Source organism: Seriola lalandi, unplaced genomic scaffold (genome assembly GCF_002814215.2).
Source record: "Seriola lalandi dorsalis isolate HSWRI2012SDOR001 ecotype SW California unplaced genomic scaffold, Sedor1 jcf7180002053855, whole genome shotgun sequence".
NCBI classification, from domain to species: Eukaryota; Metazoa; Chordata; class Actinopteri; order Carangiformes; family Carangidae; genus Seriola; species Seriola lalandi.
This window is the reverse complement of record NW_019524408.1, coordinates 190,834-218,238: the sequence shown is the minus strand read 5'-3', so window position 1 is coordinate 218,238 and position 27,405 is coordinate 190,834. Positions and strand designations below refer to the sequence as shown.

General features: G+C 37.5%; 1 protein-coding gene across 6 annotated transcripts in view; it reads right to left on the bottom strand.

Annotated features, from left to right (window-relative positions):
* LOC111651919 (neural cell adhesion molecule 1-like) overlaps positions 1 to 27,405 on the bottom strand; it is a 73,102-nt gene that overhangs the window by 39,466 nt on the left and 6,231 nt on the right. For all 6 annotated transcript variants that reach the window (XM_023401986.2, XM_023401991.2, XM_023401988.2 and 3 more), the window contains exons 2-4: positions 4,073 to 4,147; positions 2,355 to 2,564; positions 682 to 825 (exon numbers count right to left, since the gene is read on the bottom strand). In XM_023401986.2, the coding sequence (XP_023257754.1) occupies positions 682 to 825; positions 2,355 to 2,564; positions 4,073 to 4,147 (429 nt within the window). The remainder of the gene's footprint in view (positions 1 to 681; positions 826 to 2,354; positions 2,565 to 4,072; positions 4,148 to 27,405) is intronic.

Genomic DNA, 27,405 nt, shown 5'->3' with positions numbered 1-27,405 from the left:
CCTTTCAGAGCAATGGATAAACCCTGCACAATAATGGCACAAACGCAGGCATGAACAATTTCAATTCTTTTACAATGGCAAATCTACATATCCATTATAGCTTGTTATTAGGTGTATGTGGTTCTATTTTGACTATGTGGTCTTCTTTTATGTTGCACTCTATGTTTATTATAGTGACAATATATTAGTAACATTTTGTCTGGCTTTTAGGTTAGACTTTTGTTTTAAAATATGCTTTATGTTGGCTGTCTTGAGAGTTTTCAAATCTTTGATACTACGAAACTGCAGTACTGCAATTATCTTATACTCGGAGGTAAACCTTGTTCATGTTCTGGCCATATTACATTGTTACGCACCCAATTCTGAGTATGACTACATAGATACTTCCCAGATTTACAAATTCAAGAGTGCAAGTTCCACCTTTGAGAGAAATACAACAAGGAACACAAAGATTGTTTCTAATGCAATGGATTTAAAGTTATTTTATGCAAACCAAACTATATACAAACTAAACTACAAATGATATTGAAAACTATTCATATTGTAATGTTTGTCGAAAGTTAAGAGTTGAGCAAAATACTAATATCATTTAAATTTTTGAGCAAAAATGCATAACAACAGCTTATCACAATAGCAGGTGAAATCGAAATATCATCCCCATTCTGTTCAGAGAAATCTTACCATCTTTTTCCATCTGTATTTTGGCTCCTTTATATTTCCATAGTACAGTGGGAGGAGGTGAACTGATGACATCACAGATAATGTTAGCATTGTCTCCTTCAGTAAACTCTTGGGGTGAGGGTGCATTAGTGAAGGTGATTTTTTCTGAAAGAAACATGCAAAACACATTTGTTACTCCAAGTCTAATCAAAACTCTTTCACTTTCTGTGACTGTTGGGTGGGAATATAATTTTATTCACTACTATATACCAGATATAAACATTTGTTATCCAGTTCTTTTAAAATCTTACTCCATATGCGACATTCATAATCACACTAGCAATTTATTTTTCAATAACCTGCAATTTTTCTGCAAAAACAGAGTAAAACTGGAAGAGTGCTTGGCACTTTTACCAAATGCTGCACTTTTTTGCATACAAAAAAATCCAATTCTGAGCCTTTTTACCATTCTACCCAGACTTTACCCAAGCCTAGGTCAAAATGAATAAATTCTATGACTTTAACCTACTTCTCTATAACTATGTTGAGAGGACTTTCTTTCCCTCAAACTTGCTTCCTCTGAACATTACTCTACTCTAAACAAGCTCCCCTGACTCACTATTCTTTAAGTTAGCAGAACTGAGGAGCAGTAATTTCTAAAACTAACCAAGTGGTTAATGGAATTTGCTGCGAGTTTTACACGGTATGGAATGAACTAATGTTACCTTTTAGAGTTGACTGAGGAAAAAAGTTACAGAATAACATTCAAACTTCCCAGATATAAGGCCATCCAATATTGTGAATATTATCATCATCATTTTGCTGATATTAGCAGAAAACACATCCAACACTTAACTATGTACTCATATGCTGCATATGCTTGCATATGTGCATATGCTTTTTTTTTTTTTTTTAAACAGGTGGTAAAAGTCTTTAACATAAAACCTGAGGCATACACACACACAGCTATGAAAAAAAGCTCTAATTGCCTGCAGGGGGCACAGCTATTATTTTCTTTGCAATAGGTTTACATTGCATTACATCTGCAAACTGCTGCTGTGATTACTTTCCTGTATGTGGCAGAGGCTGGCATGTGTATAACCTGTCTGACAATGGCAGTAGCTTGCTTAATGTGACTGTGTGAGTTTCCTGAGCCAGTTCCATAAGATGCTTCACATCTAAAAATAGTTACATTTTCTTTCTTAAAACATAATTTTCCAATTTTCTTAACATTTACTGAACCAAGACAAATATGCTCAAACAGCAAAGTGAAAAGTAAAACTGCTGTCTTATTTTGCGATAGACTGTATATTGATTTTAATTTACAATATCTACATGGGTGACCACCTCTGATAATAACCTAAAATAGGCACTGAAACAACAGAAAAGTTGTTTGGAAAATCAAGGGATTTCGTCTCTGACGGACATTTGCTGATGTTTGGCATTTATGGAAAATAAAAGCCATTACTCACAAGAACTGCACAACAGACAGGATCATTAAGCAGCCCTCTAATGGTCTTCTGAACATTTATTGAACTGATGAAAAATCCATCCTCACTTGAAAAGAAAAATTGTAATGTGTTGCCCTTGAGCAGTCAATAAAATACTATGAGTTCAATAAATAGGATTTTTTTCTTCTGTGCTCATACCACTCAATAGTTTGGAAAGTGTATAAGATGGGGGGAAATACTTACGAAAGATTTTCACTTTGACAGTTGACTCCGCTTGCTGGTCTCCATTGGTAGCGACACACTTGTATGTCCCTGCATTTTCAGTGCCAGCTTTATACAGCGTGAGCGTGGAAGATGACTCATCATTACGGGTTACTGTTATGTCTGGTCTGTTCGGTTCTATCCTGTCCCCGCTCGGCCCAAACCAGTCTATGTGCTTGGCAACGCCTACAACTGAGAGCACAGTAAAGAGCAGTACATAAGAAAACAAGTATCTATAAGGTACACATTTAACAGCAGTGGAGACAACCAGTGCCCACAGACTGAACACTGTGGGTTGTACATTCTTCTGCTGTACAATCTGTTGGGCTGAAGCCTGTGATTTATACATTTTAGCTGGTTACAAAAACCAAAAGTACCAAAACCAAAGTGTCAGAAAATGAAACACATCAGCCAACAATAAGCTCAAAATGTTTGCTTTATGGCATTATTTGCCTTCAACCAATGTAGTGGGCAACAGGAAATACAGAACATTAAAGGAGGTATCATGCAACAAAGGTCAGTGATTGATTATACTGAAAACCAGGACCTTTCAGCAACGTGATACGCATCCTCAACCTATAAATCACCAGGATGCCGATAAATGTTTTTAAAATATGGCTAGTGAAGTGATGTAGTTTTACAAGAGGATACATGGTTGCAAATGTGTACTTTATTAGTACTCAATATTATTTCATCATATAAATCCCTTAATAATCTCAGACCAAACTACATATCTGATCTCCTCGAAAAATATAAATCCAGTAGGGTCTCTTACGCCTTATGAAGCAGTCAGCTGGTAAAACCTTGAGTCATAACCAAACAGGAGGAAGCTACTTTTAGCATTTCTGCACACAGATGGATCCAACTTTCCTTATGATTTCAAATGCACCTGAACTCCAGCCACTTTTAAATCTAAATCAAAATCCCTGCTGTTCCCTTATGCCTGTGACTGATTGGTTCTCTACTGCGCTTTTATTTCCTTTGTTTGCATTTGGGGCAGTTTACAGCTTATTACTGGACTGTAACAGCACTTTAACTGTATTTCTGGTCTATTATTATTTGTATTTAATTTTATCTTTTCTTTCTCATTTTATTCTATATAATGGTTTTATTTTGTTTTTTATTGCTTATTGTGTTTGAATATCATTCTAAGGGTTTTCTTTGTTATGTAAAGCACTTTGAATTGCCTCTTGGCTTTGGAACGTACTCTATAAATATAGCTGCCTTGCCTTTGCAATTGATTGCCAGTTGAGAGTATCTGTGCTGTGTGCACTCATAGTATTAACATGCCAACTTGAATCAGGCTGTTTTCTGGCAGATTTGTTTAGAAGAAGTTATTAAAAAATGTTGTTTGTTTTTCTACATTAAGAACAAACTTTTATTGTGTTATCTTTATGAAAATTTAAACACAAAACAGAAACTTCTGATTCTTTTGTCCAGACCCTTTGTCTATTTAAATCACTTCACATTTCTTGCATTTACCTTTACAAAAATCTCAAAATGTGACTAAAAGCCAAAAAGCAATAGTTTTGGAGCAGATTTAACCACTTCAAATAGTGTTTTCCTTTCCTTAAGTTGCTTCATGGTTGCAGAATCTTTTTTTACGGTTATTGACTACTTTATATTCTGTATCAGCTTGTTCCACATCTTCTTAAAAGCTCTATGATGTTTATAAGGACAGAACAGTTTGATAAACTTACCTTCACACATGAAGAATTTGGACTCTCCCAGACTAATCTCACCATGACTTGGTGTGATCATCACTTCCAGTGAAACTACAACAGAAAAAACATATACAATGCAAAATCAGAAACCTAATAAATGGCACACTTCTTAAGAATACAGAAATGCTTAAAGGCTTAAAACACTGACATTTTAAGTATCCCGCAAGTTGATTTGACCTGCAGGTGTGGATTTATCAATGTACCTAACTGTAGTTGCATGTTTCATAGTCATAAGCAGAGTTGTATTTTCTATCTGGTTGTGAGAGTGGAGTGATTGCAAGACTCATTTTATTTAATCTTTATTAATTACTAGAGTTTTAGTTAATAGTTGGTACAAGTTATAAATTAGAAACTTTTAACACACAAAGACAACAGCATAAAAAAAAAATCAACCTCAAACTGTGATACTCATTTCTTGCAGGTGACCCATATTACTTCATCAACTGTAGTTGCTTGCTGTAAGTGGCATTAACCATGTTTGCACATGCGTTAATATTTTTACTCCGGTTGAAAAGGCAGTAGAAAAAATAAAATTCTGTGGAAAGCAATGCCCATGCACATCAAGAAACTGACTATGCCAGTTTTGGCTTGAGCAGCCCTATTACCAAAAAGATGGACATTTCCTATTCCTCTTTTGCCTGCAGTCCTCCTGTCCTTTCAAGAGAAATAACATCAAGCAGGCACTGAAATTATTTAGTTAACGTTCAGCAATTGGTAAGAACCAATTCAGTGCTGCCAATTTACCTTGACAAAAAATTATATTTAAGACACTTTAAAAGATTTTTTTGAAATCATCCCCTCTGTTGAGCAAGATAAATGCAGTGTGTCTCTCAGTGTCAGCCTGCACTTCATCAAAGACTTCATATAAAAAATAAAAAAAAAACAGATTTCTCTTATTTGACACAGTCAGAAGTATGGCCTGAAACACTTCTGCGCTTAATTAGAACAAAGCTTCACTTGTTTCCTGTAGAATCTCCCAAGGGGACAGTCAAGGGCTCCCAGGGTTGACTAAGAAGTGTGACTAAATGGGGCCCAAAATCCCGCTCTATATTATGCATGAGCAAGAATGTGTGAATGTGTATGAACAATCTCCAATGTGCACACACACTGGAGGTCAGGGTGAGAGTGGGCACATAGTGTTGTTAAGTGACATAGGGAAAGAAGACAAATCAACTGGAGTGAACAGGCAAAATGTTGCATCTGTTTCAACAAAAGTTAATTTTCCTAAAAGTGATATTCCATCAAATGTGAAAATGTAAAGATAAAAACATTTCAAATGCCTTGATTAATCGATTTTCTGTCCTTTCACATTTGTTTACTTCTTACTGATTCTAGTATATTAGTGCTATAAATGAACTCTGTAACTGTTAACACATTGTCATTATTTTACTCAGAGTTTAACCAGATTTTAAGTCAGATTTTTAATTAGAACATTTGTCTAATTCCTTTGACCATTATAACTGATAATGAAAAGCCGAGGTTAAGTGGTTGCCATTATAAGTGGCTACTACTCACAGAGGTAAGATTTCCCAAAATTGTCTTCAGAGCTTCTTGCACTGATAATGAATCAAGTGCTAATTTGAATCAATCAAATAAATAATCAATTAACTGATCAAAGGTGGGCATCCAATACATGGCTGGGATTAGACCCTGCTCAGTATACCCAACTTTGAATCCATTAAATAATGTTTGCTACATCCTCGGGAGACTGACATTTAGCAGAATGAACCCTCATCCCATCAGAGTGCCAGTGTTAGGTGGAAACTCACTGTAGTTTGCGCTGTCTCTGCTGTTAAATTATCCTCATTTGAGTCAATTTAACACAAAGCACAATGTACTACATTAAAATAGATGCATGGCAATTATTCAGTTGTTTGAAAGTTTTATTTTTAAATGAGCCAAATTGTTTAATTTTTGTCAGCAGGATATGATGTTCAAAGTGAAAGAACATGAAAACAAGGCATCAAAACCCCTCACATTTTATTTTCATGTGAACTACTAACTAAAACAATGTTATGCTAATTTTATGGATAAGGACTTTGTTTTAATTGGGCTGAGGAAATAAGTATGGTTGGTATTCATTTAGCCAAACAAACAGGCAACTCATTTGCGGAGGATGCATGATGATGATTATTCAAGTCAAGTGAAGTTTATTTGTTCAGCCCATTATCACATTCAATGTCTGAAAGCGCTTTACATCAGCCCAGGGAAAAACCTCAAAAACATATTATGCACACAAAACCAATGGCTGAAACCAAAACAGGAAGTAATGGAAACACAAAGTTAGACCACAATTAAAAAGTAGAACTACAGGTTCAGTAATAACATAAACCCATTATAAGAAGACCCCAATGAGGTCGATGAACTGCTGTTCAGACACTTCCCTTTAACATACTTGCAGAGAAAAGACAGATGATGCATTCAAAAATGAAAAAAGATTACTAGGTCAGGATTTACTGTATGCCCTGCAATATGTCAGAGCAGTGCAGAAGCTGCAGAATCATACAGAATATATCTTAAATGCTTACCATAGCATTGCATTTGGAAGAGCAAATTAAGTGCAAAAGTAAGTCATGATATTTGATAGTATGATGCATATATTGTACACAGTTGCCAGTTTATTTGGTGCATCTAGCTGAAATAATGCAGTCTAATACAGCCTTGCAAAAATCCCTGTGAAGGTTATAATGTTAAGGGCTTTGTTTCCACCCGAAGATATCAATTAGGGTAGACATAACAACCACCTCTTAGTGTAACGCAATACAATTTAACAGCACCAAACATTGCAGCCTCCAAAATAACCATAAAGCTAACACTTAATTAAAACAGATTCAAACCAAAACTGAACATTATAACCTTCATGAATGTAGGAGTTATTGCAGGACTCACTGTTTTATTAGATTGTGTTAGTTTTAGCTGAGTGTACCTAATAAACTGACACGTGAGTCTGCAGTATAATCCATAGATAGACGGCTAAATAATAGAGGAACAGGCAAGATTAGTGTCAGTTTAGTATAAGTGTTAAGATATCAGAAACTTCCATCTAACTAGATCAATCATGTGTGCTGAATAAATGTCATGAAGTCAAAAAGCAGTATATTTTACAACATAGCTTTTCTTGTATCAAAACCAACAATGCAAAACTGTTCTTATATCCTCCTAGCAAGCTGACATTCAGAAGGATGAAGGTCCCATAGGGAATTTCTATCACATGATCTCCCATCCTCTTCCCTGCCTTTCACTGCATGTTTTTCTCCTTATTCTGTAGAACAGTAGAATACACGAACAACACACCTGCACAGTCTGGGAGTTTTCCAAATTAAATCATTTCTGTAACCCAAGCACTAATTGGTTCTCTCAGATCGAAGGCAGAGCCATGGCTCCTCTTCACAGATAGTTATGAACAAGAGGACAGAATAATTGCTCTCCAACCAACAGCTCACTTTTCATATATTAAAGAGCCTAACAAGCTACTGTAGCTCAAGTCCAGTTAAAGGGCAAAAACTCTTTCAAAGCAGGGGGTGGCCAAATTACACGAAGCAACTGTGTGTCCTAGAAATTTAATCAGAATGTGAATCCATAGTGACCAATCCATTTTAAAGCCAAGTAGAACTGAAACTGCATGGACATCTCCACATAATAGAAGTTAAAGCAGCATGCACTGTAGATAAGAAGAAGAGAAGAGAACATTAAGTTGAGATTTACATATACACTACTTTTAGTTTTTACCTGTAGCACAAATTTCAAACATAGTTTACTGATAAATGCAACATTATCTTAATTCCTTAATTTAGGACCATATTTTAGCCATGCTAAGAGCCTGGCTGTAGTGATGGCAGTGTTGGTCAGTTGAGACCACAAAGTTCGCCCAGACTGAAACATCATAACAACTACTGGGTACACTGTCATGTAATTTTGAGCAGTAATTCATGGTCCCCAGACAAATGTGTCCTACTGACTATCTACTCTACTCCTACTCCAGCACCACCAGCAAATTTTCACTTACTCATACTTGAGGGACTGGCACAATTTTTTATACAGACTTTCAAGGTTCTCAGACAATGTAACTTCATGTGTTTGGTGATCTCTCTCAAGCGCTACAATGTGGTGCACAATTGTGGTTTTGAGTGAAATGTCTTGACAACTATTGATATGAAATTTGGTACAGTCTTGGAAACTTCTGTGATCACTTTCTCATATACTTTGGTTTATGACCAAATAACCCATCAGCTTCAGCTGTACTTTGTGTTTAGTGCTAATTAGCAAATGCTTGCTTAATTTTGTTGATTGAAATTGATTTCCTATATGCCAATCAATATCAAGGGAACATCAGTATCTCTGTTGAGCCAGAGGTGTATCAGAACACATTGCTTTCTGCAAGTGTCATTTCGATAGAACCATGTTGCCAAAAGCAGAACTTTTCAATTTCTACACCTGAGGGATTTTAAAAAGGATAATGCAGTATGGCATGTATAAATTCCATCCCAAATCCTCTTTGCACAAGGAACAACATACTTGTGTTCACATTTTGAAAGAAAATCTACCAATTCGTAAAAAAAATAAAAAAAAAAGAGTAAGCATTTCAATTCTCAGATTTTTTCTTTCGTCATATTAATATCCCAGACATTAAATCGCGCTGTTATTTCACTGAATTGCTAATCATCAAACACAATCTCCTAAATCTACTGTAAACTTAGCATATACTTTTTAACAGAGTTCCCTGAAAGAAGATTCAAAGTATGACTGTTATGTATTACCACTGTAACAAGGGCTTAAAAATGAGTAGAAAAGGAATGGCCCGAGAGCATCAGAAGGTGCTGTGCACCACTAATTGGCAAACCTAACCTTAGGCTTATAAATCTTGCAGACAAGCAGGAGTTACATGCCCAAATCGGTGGTAAGTTTTGTAGTTGTTACGGCCCTCAACACAAGACTACTTGAGAGACCTAAAGAGAGATAAACATTTCAAGTAGGTAAGAGTGACCCAGTTCTAGGAAAACATGTAATCTCCCTGCAGTTAAACTTGACATTCCATATTAAAATGCGCCTTCAGACTGCGGCTATTCATCAAAAAGCTTTAAAAAAAATACTAAGATAAAAAAATTAAATCCCCTTCCCTTCAAAACCGTTCTCTATCGACCAAGTATAATACCATAAATAAAAGCAAGAACAAGACATCTTACAACAACTTCAGAGTGTTATTTTCCAACAACAAACTAATGTCAGAGAGACTGACCACAAACTAAAGATGAAGTATAGCTTGAATAAAAATAGGAATAAGTCTAGAAACCAAGACACACTGTCAAAAACCAAGGAGGGTAATTGGATTTAATAATTTCTGCCTTCAAGACATTGACAATTATGGATACAAAATATGGCTGGAACCCCAAGATCAGATGCCAACAAATGGATGAAGAATGTCGGTCTATCCCAAAATCTGAGCAGCAAATTAAGTCTTATTTAAAATTGTACCATATGTGTTCAGGCTGAAATAAATTTAACAGATGACATACTGTATGAGCAGAGAATGATGGTCTGCCTAAATTTTACCACAATACCAAGAAGAATACCAAGAAAATAAATCTAGTTGTTGGTCTGTTTTTCTGTGTCCAAACAGGAAAACACGAGGCGAATTTGAATGCAACACGGGAACTGTGACTCTGACATTAGCCGTTCATTTGTGATGTAACATTTACTGTAGCTGTGGGCAATGTCATATTTGGATGCAGGCTGATCATGACGATAGGAGACAGCTTGCAGTGTCAATAATTCATGCCTCTGTAGGTCATCAATGAAACCTTAGTGTTTGTAATCTTAGAAGAATCTGGTTAAATTTATAGCAACATTGAGAAATACTATATTATTGGTATTGTGTTATCAGTTATATTGTTTGTTTTTCTGCTGCTTCTCAATGCAGATCACAACATGATGTAACAAAGTGCAAAACATTTTGGGCCACTTATTTGAGTGAAAGTGTAGTTTAGGACCAGAAATGACTGCATTCAATCCATTTCAAAATAATGTGCTCTTTGTGTTTCTATTTAAGGGTAATTTTAATCAGCACAGCTCTGAGGCATTGTACAACTTAATACCAGTGCACACACAAGCATGCACATCTGCTTGCACGTGTATGGGTGGGTTTGTGTCTGTCTGTCTGTCTGTGAAATGGTGGTGGAAGAGTGTTATTTCATGAATGAAAATGATGTACATTGATGTCCTTGAGCTACATCAATCAATGCTTGCAGTCGGAGGTCCGTAAATAGTCCCACATAGTCTAAGCCCATCCATTCTAGATTGGGTTGTATCTCATATTTAACCTCTTCCACAGTTATGTGGGAAGTAACTGATAAGATATGAAGAGTAAGGACACCATATAGATGAGAATTTATGCAGCGCCTGGCCTCTTTCCTCCAGCCTCTGTAGTTATCTTAGAACAACACCTCGGGTGCTGCAGCCTGTGCTATTGGATGTTGTAGTAAGCCTTAACCCAAGCCGTGACTCGCTTCACTTGCCGTGTGGGATTATGCTCATTATCTATTCTGCCAGCGTAAAACACACACACACACACACACACACACACACACACACACACACACACACATACACACAGAAAACCATTTAAACTTTAAGCCTGCCAAATTGACAGTCACAGTTATAAATCTTAGCTTAACTATCTGTAATCAAAAACAAACAAAAGAATCTCATCTGTCCTTCAGATGAAATGTTCTCTATGTAGTGCAGCCGGAAATCACTGAGTAACTCATGATACAATACTAAAACAATATTTCTAAATTACATTTTTTTTTTTTTTTTCCCCAAGGTAACATCAGTGTATTACAACACAGGGGATTTGTGATATACAATACATTCATACACCTACATACACAATTTTACAGACTGATGAAATTAAATACCAAAATTAATTAAGATTGAAGACACAGAGCAACATGAATATGTGCCACTATTTCAGTGTCAGACATCCTTTAACTGGTAGCGTCTACTGGAAAGAAAAACATATTAGAGTTCATATGTCCGGGAATTAAGTGCCTCAGTAATGGTGCCAGTGTGTTTTATAATTTATTGCAAAAGAGACTGACAAACAATACATCACAATATATCACTATGATGATTATTTGTCCCACACCTACTAGCTCAGAAAAGCTGCCAAACACTCCCCAACTTAGACATATTTTTGGTATTGCGTCATTATTACAAACACAAAACTCAAAACACATATTTGGCACTGGAGCAAGCTTCACCAACTTTGAAATTATGATAAACTATTTACAACTGGTGGGTTATTGTGGAATTAGAATAAGATGTGTCCTAGGGCTGCAACTAATCATAGTTTTCAATATCAAGTTGTCAATATCAGCTGATTTTTTTTTTTTGATTAATCAATTAGATGTTTGGTTTGTAAAATTTTTAAAAATAGTGAACATAAGAATTTCTTTCTTTCTTTCTGTCATAAGATGTCTTCAAATAGCTTTCTATATTTAACCAATAGTCCAGAACCCAAAGATATTTAGTTTTTACTATAACATACAACTGGATAAAAGTGGCACACCGGAGAAGCTGGAAACATTAATTAATTAAAAATGGACATAAACAACCAATTATAAAAATAGTTGCAGATTTTTTTTTTTATTTCAATCGACTAATCGATTCATCAACTAATCGTTCAACATTATTGGAAGGTATTTTCTTTTTGGTCTGGTTTATTTTGCAGCAGACAGCCACTGTATGTGCGGTGTTTCAGTACATCAAACTCACACATTGATTCTCAGTAAATACTAGTGAGAATAAAATCCACATATTACTAGAAATTAACTTTAAAGCATATAATGCAGAACAAACACACCATTGAGATGCCTGTCTTAAAGTAACAATGCACACCCAGAGTGAGAGTATTCAGTACTTACTAGTTTTAAGGAACAAGTCAGTATTTGCTTGCTGCTCATGTCTCTCAACCACAGTTATACTCACTTCTACCAGTTGCTATGGAAACGTGTTTCCTGGCTCCCCTCTCCCCACATTTTGACATCACTGCTCTCTCTCTTTCTCTCTTTTCTCTGTCTTCCTCTCTCTCTCTCTTGTTTGGCTGTCTGATTGGATGCAGCAGTGCAGCCTCTGAGGAGTGACTATTTACATTGAAGAGGTTTTCAAAACACAGCGCACAACTTCAACTGATCATTATGATTGCTTTCACTGGGTGGAGCATTGGTGATATGATGCGCCAACGTCTGCACCACTTAACCCATACTACAAATACATGAAAGCTATGAATTCAACCCTGTGTACAATATTATTCAATGAAACCACATGATGCTTAAAGAGCAAATTTTAACAATTCATTTGTGGCTCAGCTGGTGCTGCACTTATTATAACCCCAAACTGAGGCATCAGTATCTGCAAGGCTTTAGACACTTGGGGCATTTCATTTGTGTATTAGTTTTTAACCATGATAAGACTGCATAACAGATGGCCGTCAGCTTACAGTAAATCTGTGCATTAGCTTTAAAGGTTACGTGCCAACACAAAATGAACCACGAATACAGAGAAACTGCCTGGCTCTTAATTATATCTATTTCAAAGCTTTCAATCCAAATTACTGTACTAAATCTTAATCCCAAATATTCTTTCTGTGTCATCTACAACACTCTTACAATATAATTCAAATGCACTTAAATCCTTTTTATAAATCATAAATGATTAATTACATCTGAAAATGAATATATTCTGTAATCACAATCAGCAGATAACAGGATTTATTCCATGACAGGAGAATGCTGCATGTTAAAAAACGAGGGCGTAAAATATCACTTGAAATCCTGATGTAATGGTCATATTTATGAGTTGCATAATAGGGCAGTACACATTAGAATAAGAGGCAGAGGCAGCAGAAGATGAGCTGCCACAGTGGAGATGATTCAGACTTCTATCTGTTGTTGAAGAGTGGCCATTTGAAAAGTGTTTGGCTGTGATATTGAAGTATCATAAAATATGTCCCACTTTCTGCCATATTACCTTTATCATTATGTCATAAACCAAAAGGATAATTTTAGTCCCATGTACTGTAGCTTGATTTACATCACTATAAGAAGGGATTTAACTAAAAATAAATATACATCAAAAAATGTCCTTTAAAACATTACTATTTTGAGATCAAATATAGAAACATAGCTTATAAATTTAATTGTAACTCATTAAACCATTCAGGACAGCAGTGTTAACTCTTTAAAACTCAAATCTATAATGTTCCAACCAATGACCTCTACGACATTAAGAGGTCAATTGGAAAAATTGCTGTTAATTTGAATTAGACACGACAAAATGTGACGTTGATACATTTAGACACAAATGTGGTGTAACGTGCCTGATGTCCTGGCTTGGTTCTGAGCAGGATTTATTGTTGTTGTCAACAACAACAGGTGTGGTCTTACAAACAATGACATGCGGACCAGAACTGAAACAATTAGTTGATTAATCAATTAGTTGATCAACAGAAAATTAATCTGCAACTATACTGATAATCGACTGCTCCTTTTCTTTGTCTTCATGATAGTAAACCGAATATCTGGGTTTTTGACTTCTGGCTGGAAAAAACAAGCAATCTGTGACATTTTTTCATTGGGCTTCAACTAATGAATAAAAAAAAAACAACTTTTATTTGGTCATCAAAATATCTCTGTTAAATTTTCTGTTGATTGACTAATTGTTGCAGTTTTAATTTTCATCGAGGAATGTCATGAGAACTGATACTTTGGTTCAAGTCAACGCCAAAATTCTGAAAATGTGACAGTACTTTTAGTTTTTTTTTCACCTACAACATCTACAGTAAGCTACCATAGATGTTGTGGGTACTTGAGATGTGATTCTTCCGGGACTGATGAGGGCAGTATAGACAGTATAGTTTTCTAGTCTGACATCAAATGTGAAGAGAAGAAGAAGGCAGGCACAGTTAACAATAACAACATGTGGAATGGCAGCAGGTATCGGTGCAGCATTAGGCCTGGCGCCACTTGTGGGGGGAAAAAAAAAGCCATGACTGTTGTATGTAGATATTTTGTATTTGATGAGGATGAGCAGGGACAAGTTATGGATGACCAAAGTCCAGTATGAAAACGGTTCCACAGAGCATTTTTAAATGAAAGGAGGAAACACCTCAAACTTATCTAAGCAGCTCAAAGACAGGCATCTGGATCAGTTGTTTCAGTTGTGAAATTCATATTAACATGTCGTCAAAATGTTCTTGTCCTGAAATGTTACTGTTATTTGCGACAGCTGGCATCTGTTGTAGCAAAGCTCCACACAAAATGTTAGGCTAAAGTGAGCTTGTTTAGTCTAACAGTGACAGCTCATAACATGAGCTGGGTGCTCACAACATTAGTAGGCTACTGTCATTATACCGTATAGTCTGTCAGAATATAATGCTGACTTTATAAATGAATATTTTCACATGTGGGTCTGTCACCTTATTAGTCAATTTAAACTACTGCTTACAAACAACTGTTAGCACACTGAGCAGCAGCCTCTGTTGTTTCGCTGTGGTATCGAATTTGGTATTGAGAACCATAAAATTTCATTGGTATGGGTACTGACGACCAAAATTCTGGTATCGTGACATCCCTATTTTTGTCACTATTTTCTTTCATTTTACAGACTGATCAATTAATCTGCAATGAAAATACTCATTAGCCTAATGTGGATAGTACAAAGAACAGGTGCAAGCACAATAACTGGGCCAATTTAGGAGAATACACTCACAAGATATACTCAGATTAGGGAAGATATTTTCCAGTCTATGCAGTTTCACAATATATTTTGGGCTGCCTCAAACACTGCCATGATGCTGTAAGATCTTTTAAACATCATGACTCAAAGTGAATCCAAAATATGAGTTAAAATGAACTCTCTCTAATGCCTCTCTGAGCTACATTCCTCTTCCGCTCTTAGTGGAAGATAAGCTGTGACTCAATGAGCTACGGTGCACTCCACTTCAGCGGCCAACAGAATTCACCCTCATTCAGGCAATTTAGTGTGAGTGCCCCTCAGCATCTGCCTCAGCTGTGCACCACACAACAAAAGCCCAGGGAGGTGGAGAGCTTAGCGTCTGTGGCCCATCATGCCATGCTGTGTACTCCTGTAATGAGTCAGTATTTAAAAGGCTGAAAACAAGGCCAGAAGAAGATGCAGACATTGTGCTGGTAGGGACACTTAAAATATAGGGGAAAAAAATAATAGGACGGATATTATTGTGGTTTATTAAATCATTCTGACAATTCCGTGAACACAAAATCCAGGACAAGCATGTCTTGTCAACTTTGAGAGACAGGTAAGGGCTGATGAGAAATAATAATTATGCCAAAAACCTTAGTTTGATTTTCATCCAACTTAGGGCTCCAGTAGAGCTGTACAACCTGTGCAAGGACTGAGAGAGAGCAGCCTGTCACCATGTCTAAAAGAGACATGCATAATCAGTGAAATGGAAAGATTCTTGGAGGCTGAATTCTGGGGACTGTGCAAAGATTTTTTATTTTCGGCTCAAATCCTGTGTGGCAACTACATACAAGAATAGGGAGTCTGTGTGGCATGAACAATGACTGAAATGTTAACATCTCTGTGAACACAATGAATCACCACAGTCTGTCGCAAAATAACACTCATTCTTCCAGATTAATCATTACAGTGGTTCTCCGGTGGCTTCCCTGTTAGTGCTAGTCACGACACACTCCCATGGAAAAACCCACAAAACAACTACCCTGCTTGCTACTAGCAAGAAAGCCATTAAGGTTTATCAGAATATAATACACTAATGCTGTGCTAACTGGGCAGAATTTCATGCATCTCTAATTATTATTTTAACAACAAAGAGGCAAAAAAAGGGAGACAGGGAGGGCAGGAGGGCACGAGGGAGGGAGCCACAATGACCACTCAGCCACAAGCTGCCTGGGACTACACAGAACCCCGAAGCCTGGCACATGCACACAGCTCTCTCTGTGTGTCCATTCAGAAGGCAGACAAGCTGGGACGAGCCGGATAAGCCTGCCTGTGACTCCACCAGGAAGAGGATCAATAGGAGGGAATGCACCATTTCAGATACAGCCAGACAGAGCCAGGGGCAGGGCAGAGAGGCAGAGCAGCACTTGAGTACTCATTATGTTGTGTAGGATGACACAGTGTGCACAGCCACTTCTGGAGTCATCTATGAATGGAGGAAGACGATGCAGACCCATTAGAGATTAGGGCAGACCACACGGTAATTAGATTAAAGCACTAATGAAAATAAAAACCGACATGAGCATGTCTTTATCAAGGTTACAGAGCTGAGGAAGATAATTGTGTGAACACGTTGACAGCAGACAGAGAAACCGGTCGACAGAAGCCCGAACCTATCTCATGACCAGAGAAATCTTGGACAATTTTCACCATGGTTATTTCTTTTCCCTCGCTTGCTGGCATGGAAACAGTTGGCTGCAGTTGAGCATTTGGATATCACCCACCAGTAGTCAATCAGATACTGATGTCCCGCCTCCCATACTAACTGAGTCTGAAATTAACACCTGCCAAGTATGAAATGCCAGTAAAATTTGTCTTTGCCAGTAAATAAACAAGGGTCACCCACCACAACGGCCAAGATGATGATGCCTCAGCTGGTCTTTTCCTGTCCTCAGATTATGTCCCCACTGACCACCGTACACTTTCTCAATCCACGAGCCAATCAAATCAAAGCAAAACCGTGGCTGTGAATCAAGCAGGCTTCAGATTAACTGCCTCTTTTGCTGGCTCAACAAAAAAACTGCTTAACGGTTATTTCTCAGTTGTTTATCCAAACTAACCCTGGTTTAAAGATAAGCACATACAAAGAACTTGAATGATACATACAGAAAGAAAAGACCAAGACACAGAAAATATCTAATGTACAAGTGAGTAACCAAGTTTGAAATCAAAGCTTCTATCTGCTCGTCTCTTCACTGAATTTTTCACAATGCTCCTCACTTCATTTAGAAGATGAAACAGCACTGAAAACAAGTTGTGTTACAGCTCAGAGTCTCGTCAAACAAATGGATTGTAAAACAATAAAACAGCAACACTGAGAGGTACTGTGGAAAGTGACTGCCTTTGCATGATCCGTGAAACTCTATCTAATAATGGTGAACTTTCAACCATTTTTAGTGCTCATTTAGTATTGATATCACCTTGCTAAGTAAAAGACAAATTTATGCATATTAAGCTTTTCTGATGTTTTATCTTGTTTTGTCGATGTGGACTTTAAAGAAAAACATTCATTCAGTTTTGCTCTGTGTATGACACAATTTACCGTTTTATTTTTTATATATTTTCTCTGCTGCTAGTTTAAAAGAGTATTTAGTGAAGCACACATCATGCCTAGCTGTGCACTGATAATATTAATTTAATCAACTGTAATTTCAAAAGAACAAAATAATAAATCTGTTTATTGTGCACAAGTAGCCAGGTTCCCTGAACAAGATAACCTAATTCGACCTCACAGACTGAGGAATGTGCTGCATTTTTGCTCCATAATGTTCCCTATCTATATGCATAGGATCCTTTGCCGTCTAACTAAACAGACAACTGCCACAGAAATGCCTTCAGTTCAATTCATCTTTCTCATGCATCTCCCTGCTGGAAAATCAGTCTCTTGCATATCAGAATAAAACCCTTTGATCATAACACAAGAGTCATCTATGCTCCACTTAGGAGCTCATTTGTTTTATCCTATTTAAAATTAGTTATACTTTACTCCATGGGGGAATTTATCCTCTCAATGTGACCCATCCTATCTATTTAGGAGGATTGGGAAAACACAATACAGTGCCTGGGGACCAGCTGCAGTTCTGAGACCAGCACCTTGTTCAGGGGCAATAGCAGGAGTATCCCAGTAACTAAATCCATAGAGACACTGGCAGAACATGAAAAAATGAAAACCACATTCACATAAAGAAAACTCTAAGAGAATGTAGTTGACTGCATTTGTAGCTTGAAATAAAACTCATAGCTTTATGGTCTTAAAAGCTGTCAAAAATCAAATTCTAGATTTTCCAAATCTATCACTTTCACAGCATGTTGCTTTTAATATTTATTCTCAAGGCTGTGCTCTAAATTCTTGTCTCAGACTATTTACAATGAAGACCTTCAATAAAAAAAGTTTCTAGGCTTTCTGACAAGGGCAAGCTTGGTCCTCCAGTCGCACATCCATGTTATTCAAGGCCATCCCTGATATACCTCATTAATCCATGCCACATCTAATTGTGCTAAGCCATAACAGCCAGCCATTTGCATTCTTAAGCAACAGTGCTATGCTCTTCCAAACTTTTTTCACTTGCCAACTAATTAGAGGTGCTTTTGACAAGCTAGATGTGGATGGTTAACACCAGTCAAGTTTTTTTTTTTGACACTGAGGGCTCACTTGTGACCTATGTAGCATATTGATAATATTCAGATTGGCGCATCTGAGACATATTTGTGATTATTAGACTCTTTTAAAGATAGACCGGTATGTGTGGTGTACTGTATACCACACAGTGGTTAAATGTGATCACTTCCCTTTTCCGCCCCGTGCAAAATAGCAATACAGTAAGATACTAATAGTTTTACAAGATGCATTGAGCGAAAGGCAGAGAAATACACTTGACAAGTGAAAATTTATCAATGCGTGACCATACAGACACCTCAAGATGCACAAACCAATGGCCAATTTAGCAATTACCATTTAGAGTCTATGAATTGTGGAGAGAGAAACCTCAGCAACCAAAGGAAACCTTGGTAGGTGGGCTGCCAAGGTGTTTAAAAAAACATGCTACATACTGTAACTGAGGCTTGAGAAGGATAAGGTTTAGGCAGAAGGGCAGGTAAGATAAGTCATAAACAGTCAACCTTAAGAAGTAGTTTGCTTTGTGTTAATTTTCAGTCAGCCATAATACAAATGCTGTGATTTAATCATTTAACACTTTTGGTGAGACTCATACTTTAACCAGAGCAATGACTGAAAACAACCGATTACCACACCTGCTAAGCAAATCTGCTCATGTTTACTGTTGGCACATAATATTAAGTGTTCCTCTCTCTACAAATCTAGTGCACATTCAAGAAATACTTAGTATTGAAATCCACTGCATTTGATCATACCACATGTAACCTGCTTGAAAGAACAACAAAAACACTGTTTAGGTTTCATTAAAAGCACTAATTGTGAAGCTGGATCCTGCATTCCCTTCATGTTCCTGATATAGCTGTCAGTGCAAAAGAGCAAGGAAAGCCCAAGGTTGTGTTTTGCATTCTCTGAGACAGACTGACTAGGCGTGGTCCGTCTTCACAACGGCTCCACTGAGGGCGACAGATGGCACACAGGCACCTTATGACACAACATGAGCTTCCACACACACACACACCTTATTGGCCAATCAGAGGCTGGACTGTAAAAATAGACACTGGGACAGGGCTAGCCTCCAGAGAGTTGACTACTCTATTCCTCAGGGTTAGAATCTCCGGAGACATCCACAGAGAGGGAAGACTATCGCCATTAATCTAGGCACTTAAAAACAGGGTTGGGATGAATTAGAGTGAGGTAATGCCTTTTTCCTGATTTTATGCCTGCTCATTATACGTATAATACGTGCCAGTTTCAGCTAAGTGGCCTAGACTGATTTCATTACCGTCGGACATGGATTCGAGGGTCATGTATACCTTTAATGGTTTTTCCAGTGTTATACCTTGAGAGCAGAAAATAAGGTTTAACATGGAGTAAGGTACACATACTACTGATATGCATTATACGTTTGCACAAAATCACTGCATTGGCCATGATTTGTTATTGATAGTTATTGATGTACCTCATTTGTTTGACCTTCAAATGATAATGAGTCAAGCCACCCGATTACTACAGATCCCTTCATTAAATGCAGTCTGAGGTAGAGCCAAGGCAGTATATGCTGCACATGTGAGCTGCAGTTCATTGAATGTTCTGTTGCAAATCCTGTGGGCTGCACTACTGATAAATTTGTCAGGAGCAAAAAAAAACAGAAATTCAAGTCTTCAGAGGAAGTCGGTTTAAGTCATTTTTAAAACTCAAGCCATCCTTTATTTAAACTGGGGGGGTGTGCATTCAGTGGAAGTTTTCATTTTGACATATGTGTCGTCTGTGCACATCGTCTGCCACAAACTTCTAAAGAATTTATACCAAAAACAACATAAACTAGCACTATCATGTAAGTAGAGCTTCAACAATAAGTCAAATAATCAATTACAGTGTTTGTGATATGATATTTTTCCACTGGAGGAGGGGGGGTTGCAGTGGTACACCCGATGGCCAGTCTGGCTGTGAAGGGTTATGTTATACCTGGCATGCTGCTGCAAGTCGATCAGCATAAAATCTATCAGCAACTACTGTGATTAGTGATTAATCATTTCAATGAATTTTCAAGCAAAAACAGTTTCTGGTTTCAGCTTCCCAAATGATTTTCCAGAAGATTTGTCGATTCCTTTTTCATATTTGATAGTAAACTGAGTATATTAATGTTCTGGACAAGCAAAATAAAGACATCACCATGGCATCTGATAAATTGTGAATGACATTGTTTTAACATTTCATAAACAAAACAATTTAGCAAGTAAATAATCATAAGTATCTGTTAGTTGCAGCCTTATATCTAAGGGATGTCACACCGGACAGTATATTACATAGAGACTAAATGCAATGGGGATATATGAAAAAATATTTATCAATCTGATTCTGAATTCTGGATTTAAATTTTTGACATGGTCAGGTAACATTTTTAAAATTAAAATTATTCAGTGGTCTTTGATCAGACACACTACTGCTCCACCTGAATATATTTCTCTGAGGGACACAGGAACATCTAGCCTAGTCTGTATTCAGATTTCTGAAATGGTTTGACCATGATATGACAGCCCCTGACGTTAATGTTTTTCTACACTTTTTTTTTTTTTTTTTCAAAACTTGCAAGTGTAATGACAGTTTTAAAACTACTATTATATTCAATTAAACCACCAAATTCCATTTGCAGCAAGTGTGGAGTGTCCTTTAGGAGGTCATATGTGCAATGTCTCTGTGAAAACACATTATGTCATCACTCCTCCAATTTCATGTCTAACACAGGAAATTTATTAGTAGTGGCTGTACTTTTTTCATGCTTACCAGTCTGTGGATAGTACTTTGCAGGTATTAGTGTCCTGATGACAATAGAAACATAGTTACAGACTATCACAGCTGCACATAAACAAACTAACATGAAAATTTTGCAATTATTCAGTGTTAAGTGCACTCCGCATGACTTTCACCTCTCTGCGTTTGCCAGTTGTTTTAGGGCAGCATCTCTCCTCTGGTTATTTAAACAAGATCTCTTTGAGACACTAGCAAACCAACCACAGTTGCCTCAGTTCACAGCATCCAAGTGCTGTGGGAAAACATGTCACCCCATCATTGAATAAATATCTAGAACCCAAGGCAATACAGCAGCTCCAAGATGGAGCCCTCCAATCATGATGTCTCATGTTGCAAAAGGATTTCAACACTGCATTCCTCTAAGCTAATTTTCTAATTAAGTTCTGTGAGAAAATTAGCTTGCAAACAGAGTTGCATACTTTGCATAACATATTACAATTCCATGTTGTGGACAGATACTTTGGATCCTGCAGTCTAACTTATGCTTATTTTGTACATTACATGATATGATGGTAGCTCTGCTATGTTAAATGAGTTCCTTGTTTAGGAATACAAATCAACCCCAAAACAGTGACATCTTATATCTTATGGTCTAATGAGTATAAACCTGCTGGTGTTGGATTTGTTGTGTCTACATTGACAGGAACTATAGGACATTTACAGTGGCCTCAGAAACTATTCAGATTGATTATTGCACACTTTATTGCGTTGGAGATTAGAGATTGTAGATAGAAAGAGAAAACATTTTTTTTTTTTTTAATTTTTGCAAATGTTTTAATCTGTATTAAATTAAATCTCTAATTTACAAAGTATTCAGTCCCTTAATTCAATTACATTACTTTAATTACTGCTTCAAGTCTACTTGCTTAAGTCTCTACAAGCTTTGCACACCTGGATTTGGGCAGTTTATCCCATTATTTCTGGCAGATCCTCTCAAGCTCCATCAGATTGGATGGGAAGCCTCTGTGAACTGCCATCTTCAGGTCTCTCCACAGACAGGCTTTGGCTGAGCCACTCAGGGGCAGTCAGAGACTTGTCCAGAAGCCACACCAGCATCTTCTTGGCTGTATGCTTTGGGTCACTGTTGTGCTGAAAAGTGAACCCCCAGTCTCAGGTCATGTGCATTCATTCTTGAGCAGGTTTTATTTAAGGATGTCTCTGTATTGGCTGCATTCACCGATCCCTCAGTTCTGACTAGTCCCCCTGTCCCTGCTGCTGAGAAGCCCCGCCAATAGCTTGATGCTGCCACCCCCATGCTTCACTGTAGGGATGGTATTAGCCAGCTGATGAGCAATGGCCAAAGATCTATCCCTTGCCAAAAAATGTTATCATGGAGGTCCATAGAGAGCTCCTTGGACTTCATAGCTTGGATTTTGTCCTGACATGCAGTGTGTATTGTGGGAACTTACACAGCTGTGTGCCTTTCTAAACTATGTCAAAAGAATTAAATTTACCACAGGTGGAGTCCAGTCAAGTTGTACATCAGCAAAGGGTCTGAATATTTTTGTGAATGAGAGTTTCACAGTTTGTGAATTTTTGATACATTTTCAAACATTTTGTCACTTTACCAGTATGGCTTATTGAATATAAAAGATCAGCTATTATAGCAATTTTATACATTTAAAAGTAAAAACACAGCACAATTAAGTGTGTAAAAAGTGAAGGGGGCCTGAACACTTTCCGAGGCCAGTATATCAAACAACCACTGGTTCAGCTACAACAAGTTCAAAATCAACAGGAATAACAAAAACTATTATAAGTAGTTTTTAACATGACCAGCCATCTCAGTCCTTTCTAACTAATTAAACACCCAGGAGGTACCACACATCACAGTAACAGTATAAGAAGAATTCCAGTGATTGCACAGACGTCTCCAGACAATGCACGCAAATACAGTGCAAACGATTCTGGTAGATAAGAAGTTAAAAAAACTATTCTAAATAGTATCACAACCTAATACTCAAACTTAAACTGCTCAGCCTCCCCATTATATCATGACACCACAGACCCTGTGTGAGAACATTTTCCAATATGGCATAGTAAGTCAGACGAATGCTATGAATACCATAACAGCTGATGTCAAACACCCATAAAGCTCCAGCACGGTGGCTTACATCCACATCTGAAACACCGCTCTGACCCCGTTCAGTCAAAATGTGTTTTAACTGTGTGTTACCGTAGCCACTCAGGCAGAGAAAGCACCAATGTGCTGTCATAAGGTAGAAAACAGCTCTTCACAGGCATATCCCCTCTCCCTACTAATGGTGGTTGTTGTGAAGGAATCTCCAGTGGGAGTAGCTACACAAGTCACCAGTATGCCATTGAGAATACATTGGATGATTACTGTTTGGTAACAGCATACATGCAGCACATTCACTGATTTTTTTTTTTTTAGATCAACATGAATTGTATTTTGAATAATGGTCCACTAAAAAAGAATGAAAGGATTACTTTACAAAACGTGTTTTGTTTTTACGCAAAACCTCCCTATGCTCCAAAATGTCTCAGGCTTAAAAAAGACTAAATACTAAAAACAAGCTGTGAGGAATATGATGTAAGCACCCTGTCAGCCTAGGGTTTAGTTGAGTAAATTCTAAAACCTATCTTGAACTGGTTCAGACTGCAGCTTCATAACAATCAGTAAATACTTGTTGGTATTTAAAACACTCGCAGAACAATGGCAGTATCTTTAGAGGGCAGTAATTCTCAATGGTGCTGTGCAGCCATTTTCAAACATTTTAAAGGGTGCATAGATACCCTGTCTCTACACTGGCCTTGTCACTATGACTGGTGATGTGAGATAGTTTCATTTGCTTCAGATGGCCTGTCATCCGCCTTTGCACTCAATGGCATCCATGGAAAAGATGCACAAAGGGGTTCATGACACATCCGGCTTCTGCTGGCAAAGAGAGCAAGACAGCTTTCAGGCAGTGGAAGTCAATGAGTCATACTGAAAGGAGATCCTTCAAGGAGGGGCATGAGAGACATGGTAAAAAAGATCAAGACAGACAAGCAGACAAGATGCCAAACATGCAGAGCACACACGAAAAAAAAAAGTTAAGTTAGAAAAGATGGCACTGCAGGATATAAAACATTTTGTTTGGATATTTCATTTTCAGTCTGCTCATCTGGGTTGATCTTACACCATGGTGTGTTTAAGTCAGATCTGTAACCTTGCACTTCTTTTGTTCTTCATTCTCTTTTATGTTCTCACTCTCCGACGCTTACTATCTTAACTGGGCACAGTTTTCAATAAGATTTCAGCAATCAATAATTATAGGCAGTACTGGTATCAATACCAGCAGAAATACCAACACTGTCTCTAAATACTGAAATCCAAAGGATGTCTGCAAGTTTCAATCTTATGACCAGGCTATTCAATCAAATATGAGATTTGCCATATCAGCTGTCTCTGGGGTGAAGAATTTTTCTCTAACTCATCTTCTGCTCTTTATCTACATCTAGTACTTTGTGATCAATTTAGATTAAATACAGGAAAACAATGAGGGGTAATGGCTTTTACTTGTAATAAGCAGTGTAGTTCATTCAACGTGTGTTCATGATATTTAGCAGTTCTGTAAGAATCATAATATTCATTAATGAGGATCACCATTTTTTGCAGTAACTATGCTACTTTATTATAACATTACATCAATGGCCTAATACTACACAAATATTACAAACAGTGCTATGATGACTTTTGTACTGTGTAATGTTAGTAATGTAATTAGTAATGTTCAAAACAGCAACTGCCAATTGCTGATTTACAGTCAAGTTTCATGAGTTATGAATCTCAATCATCACTTCTATTTTTGACTATTTGAGTACCACATCATTTTAAGATCATAAGTATTATAGTTACAGGCCAGTGGATGAATAAACTTTTAAGATAATCATAATTTCATTGTGATAGGAATATATTCTGTTCACACTTATTAAAACACTTGAAAAATATGTAGCACTAGGTATTCCTATTCTCTAAGAAAGCAGTAGCTTTCTCTTTCTGTTATAGTGCAGCCACTTAATAATTCATTAGTCATCTGTTCAGTCAGCCAAATTTGGTACATAGAGCTTTGCACATTTATAAATTCAAACATGTAATAAATTATGCAATTGTATATGTTTATTTTTGTTAGATTTTTCTCACTTTTCTCCTCCATATTGCATGTCCAATTTCATATGCTGTAGTGTCCTTGTCGGTATCTGCAGGCCACAGACCGATGTGCATCACTGGCAGGGCATAATGTATGGAAGGTTTACACTACCACCCCAGTTCCACCTCCACTGGACTAACCAGTAGGTTCTGTTGGTGTGGTGACAAAGAAATCAATCCTCCCTGGGTCCCAGTCATCAGTATCTTTCTTACATTGAGCCTTAATCTAAATGTTCTGTATTGACTATCATAAATATTATCCTTGGCTCTCACAGTTTTTAAAAGGTAACGTTGATGCAGTAATAGATGGTTAAAAGGGATGTTTTACAGCCTGGATTTAGATTTACAGTTGGCCAACATCTTTGTCAGCTACTGAAGCCAGATTTGGCAAGATGGTGGAGTTGGAGGGGAGCTAAGGTGGATTGAGCATGCAGTGCGACAGCCTGAGAGATCTGTCAATCAAAACTAAGACACCTTCACAAGTCATTATATCACAGAGTGACACAGAAAACACCCACCTCTTGGTCAATACCCAAAGCTTGTAACCAAAGGTGAGAGCTGACCTGTAAACTCCACAGAGTTTGACAGCTTTGCTTTGAATCACAGTTCAGTGAAGCCAAGATTACAACACGCCAATGTCACCAAACACTGCGCCTTTATCTCTGTGTCTATGGGTATCGTACACAGTAAAGGTGACAAGTCAAACCATGTCGGAGTCCAATGCCAACACTGACTGTTTTTGACTTTATGCCAAGAATGCCACAGAGATTGAGGTTACAAGGTATGAATGACTTGAAATAGCCCCCTAATATTTCTTCTTCCACAAAGAGTCACAGGGAAGGCTCATATGTGGTCAGTTACACCTGCATGATGTGGGCCTAATTACACCCTTTCATTACACTATTATGCACAGTCCAATTTTCAATGACATGTTTATTATTATGCATAAAATTAGTGTTAAAAATTAGTGTTGATAAACCAGCCTGCACATCAACAAAGTAAAAATTGTGTGTTTTAGTGATTGGTTTTGAGGAATGCAAATACTGTTAATAACTTAATAACCAGCATACATATAAGTTTGCATCACAGCTCTTGAAATGTTTTTTTTAAGATAGGCCCATCGAGCTGCTACGGCAACACAGTGTACAGTAAGCTAGTTGAACTAGTTGTAAGCTTGCTGATACTGAACATAATTCTGTGCCAAAGCCTATCTTTTCAATCTGTAGTGGATGTGCTGTTGTCAGGCATTATGATCTTTGGATCTTTGACAGATGTATAGTAGACTGTGTGAACTGATCAGGACAGCAACTTTTTACTTGTATGAATAAGAGAAATAGCAAATGGAGTTTAAAAGACAAAACCCCAAAAAGAAAAATGGGCGTGCCACATAAGGTCAATCAGAAAACAGCTTTTCCAGACACAGGAATAGCAAAACCTTGTAACCCTTTAATCATGAGTCAGTGAGTCAAAAATTGACCAACTTTTGCACAAAAAGGTGAAACTGAAATTCATCAATTGGCTGGAGCTAACTTCCAGCACCTTTCAATCAGGTTTCAAGAAGGACTAAACAGTGTAATTACATGGTAGCCAGAAAACATCCCTGAAGTGGTGGTGGTGTACCGAACCGTTCAAGGACACTGTTACGGAGTCCAACAATATCAAAACAGCCTTCAGCATTTCAGAACAAATCTCATCCACCCCCACCACCCTGCCACTGAGGAGTAAACTGTAGTACTCCAGTGACCTCTGACTCAGAGATGGACTCTAATCCCTTTGAATCTTCCAGCTGCACTTCCTGTCTAGTGTGTGTGTGTGTGTGTGTGTGTGTGTGTGTGTGTGTGTGTGTGTGTGTGTGTGTGTGTGTGTGTGAGATCCTGGACCTGCAGGTTCATTAACGGTCCTACTGCTGCTGAGGGTGTTTTGACCTCAGATGCATGCTATAGCTGAGAT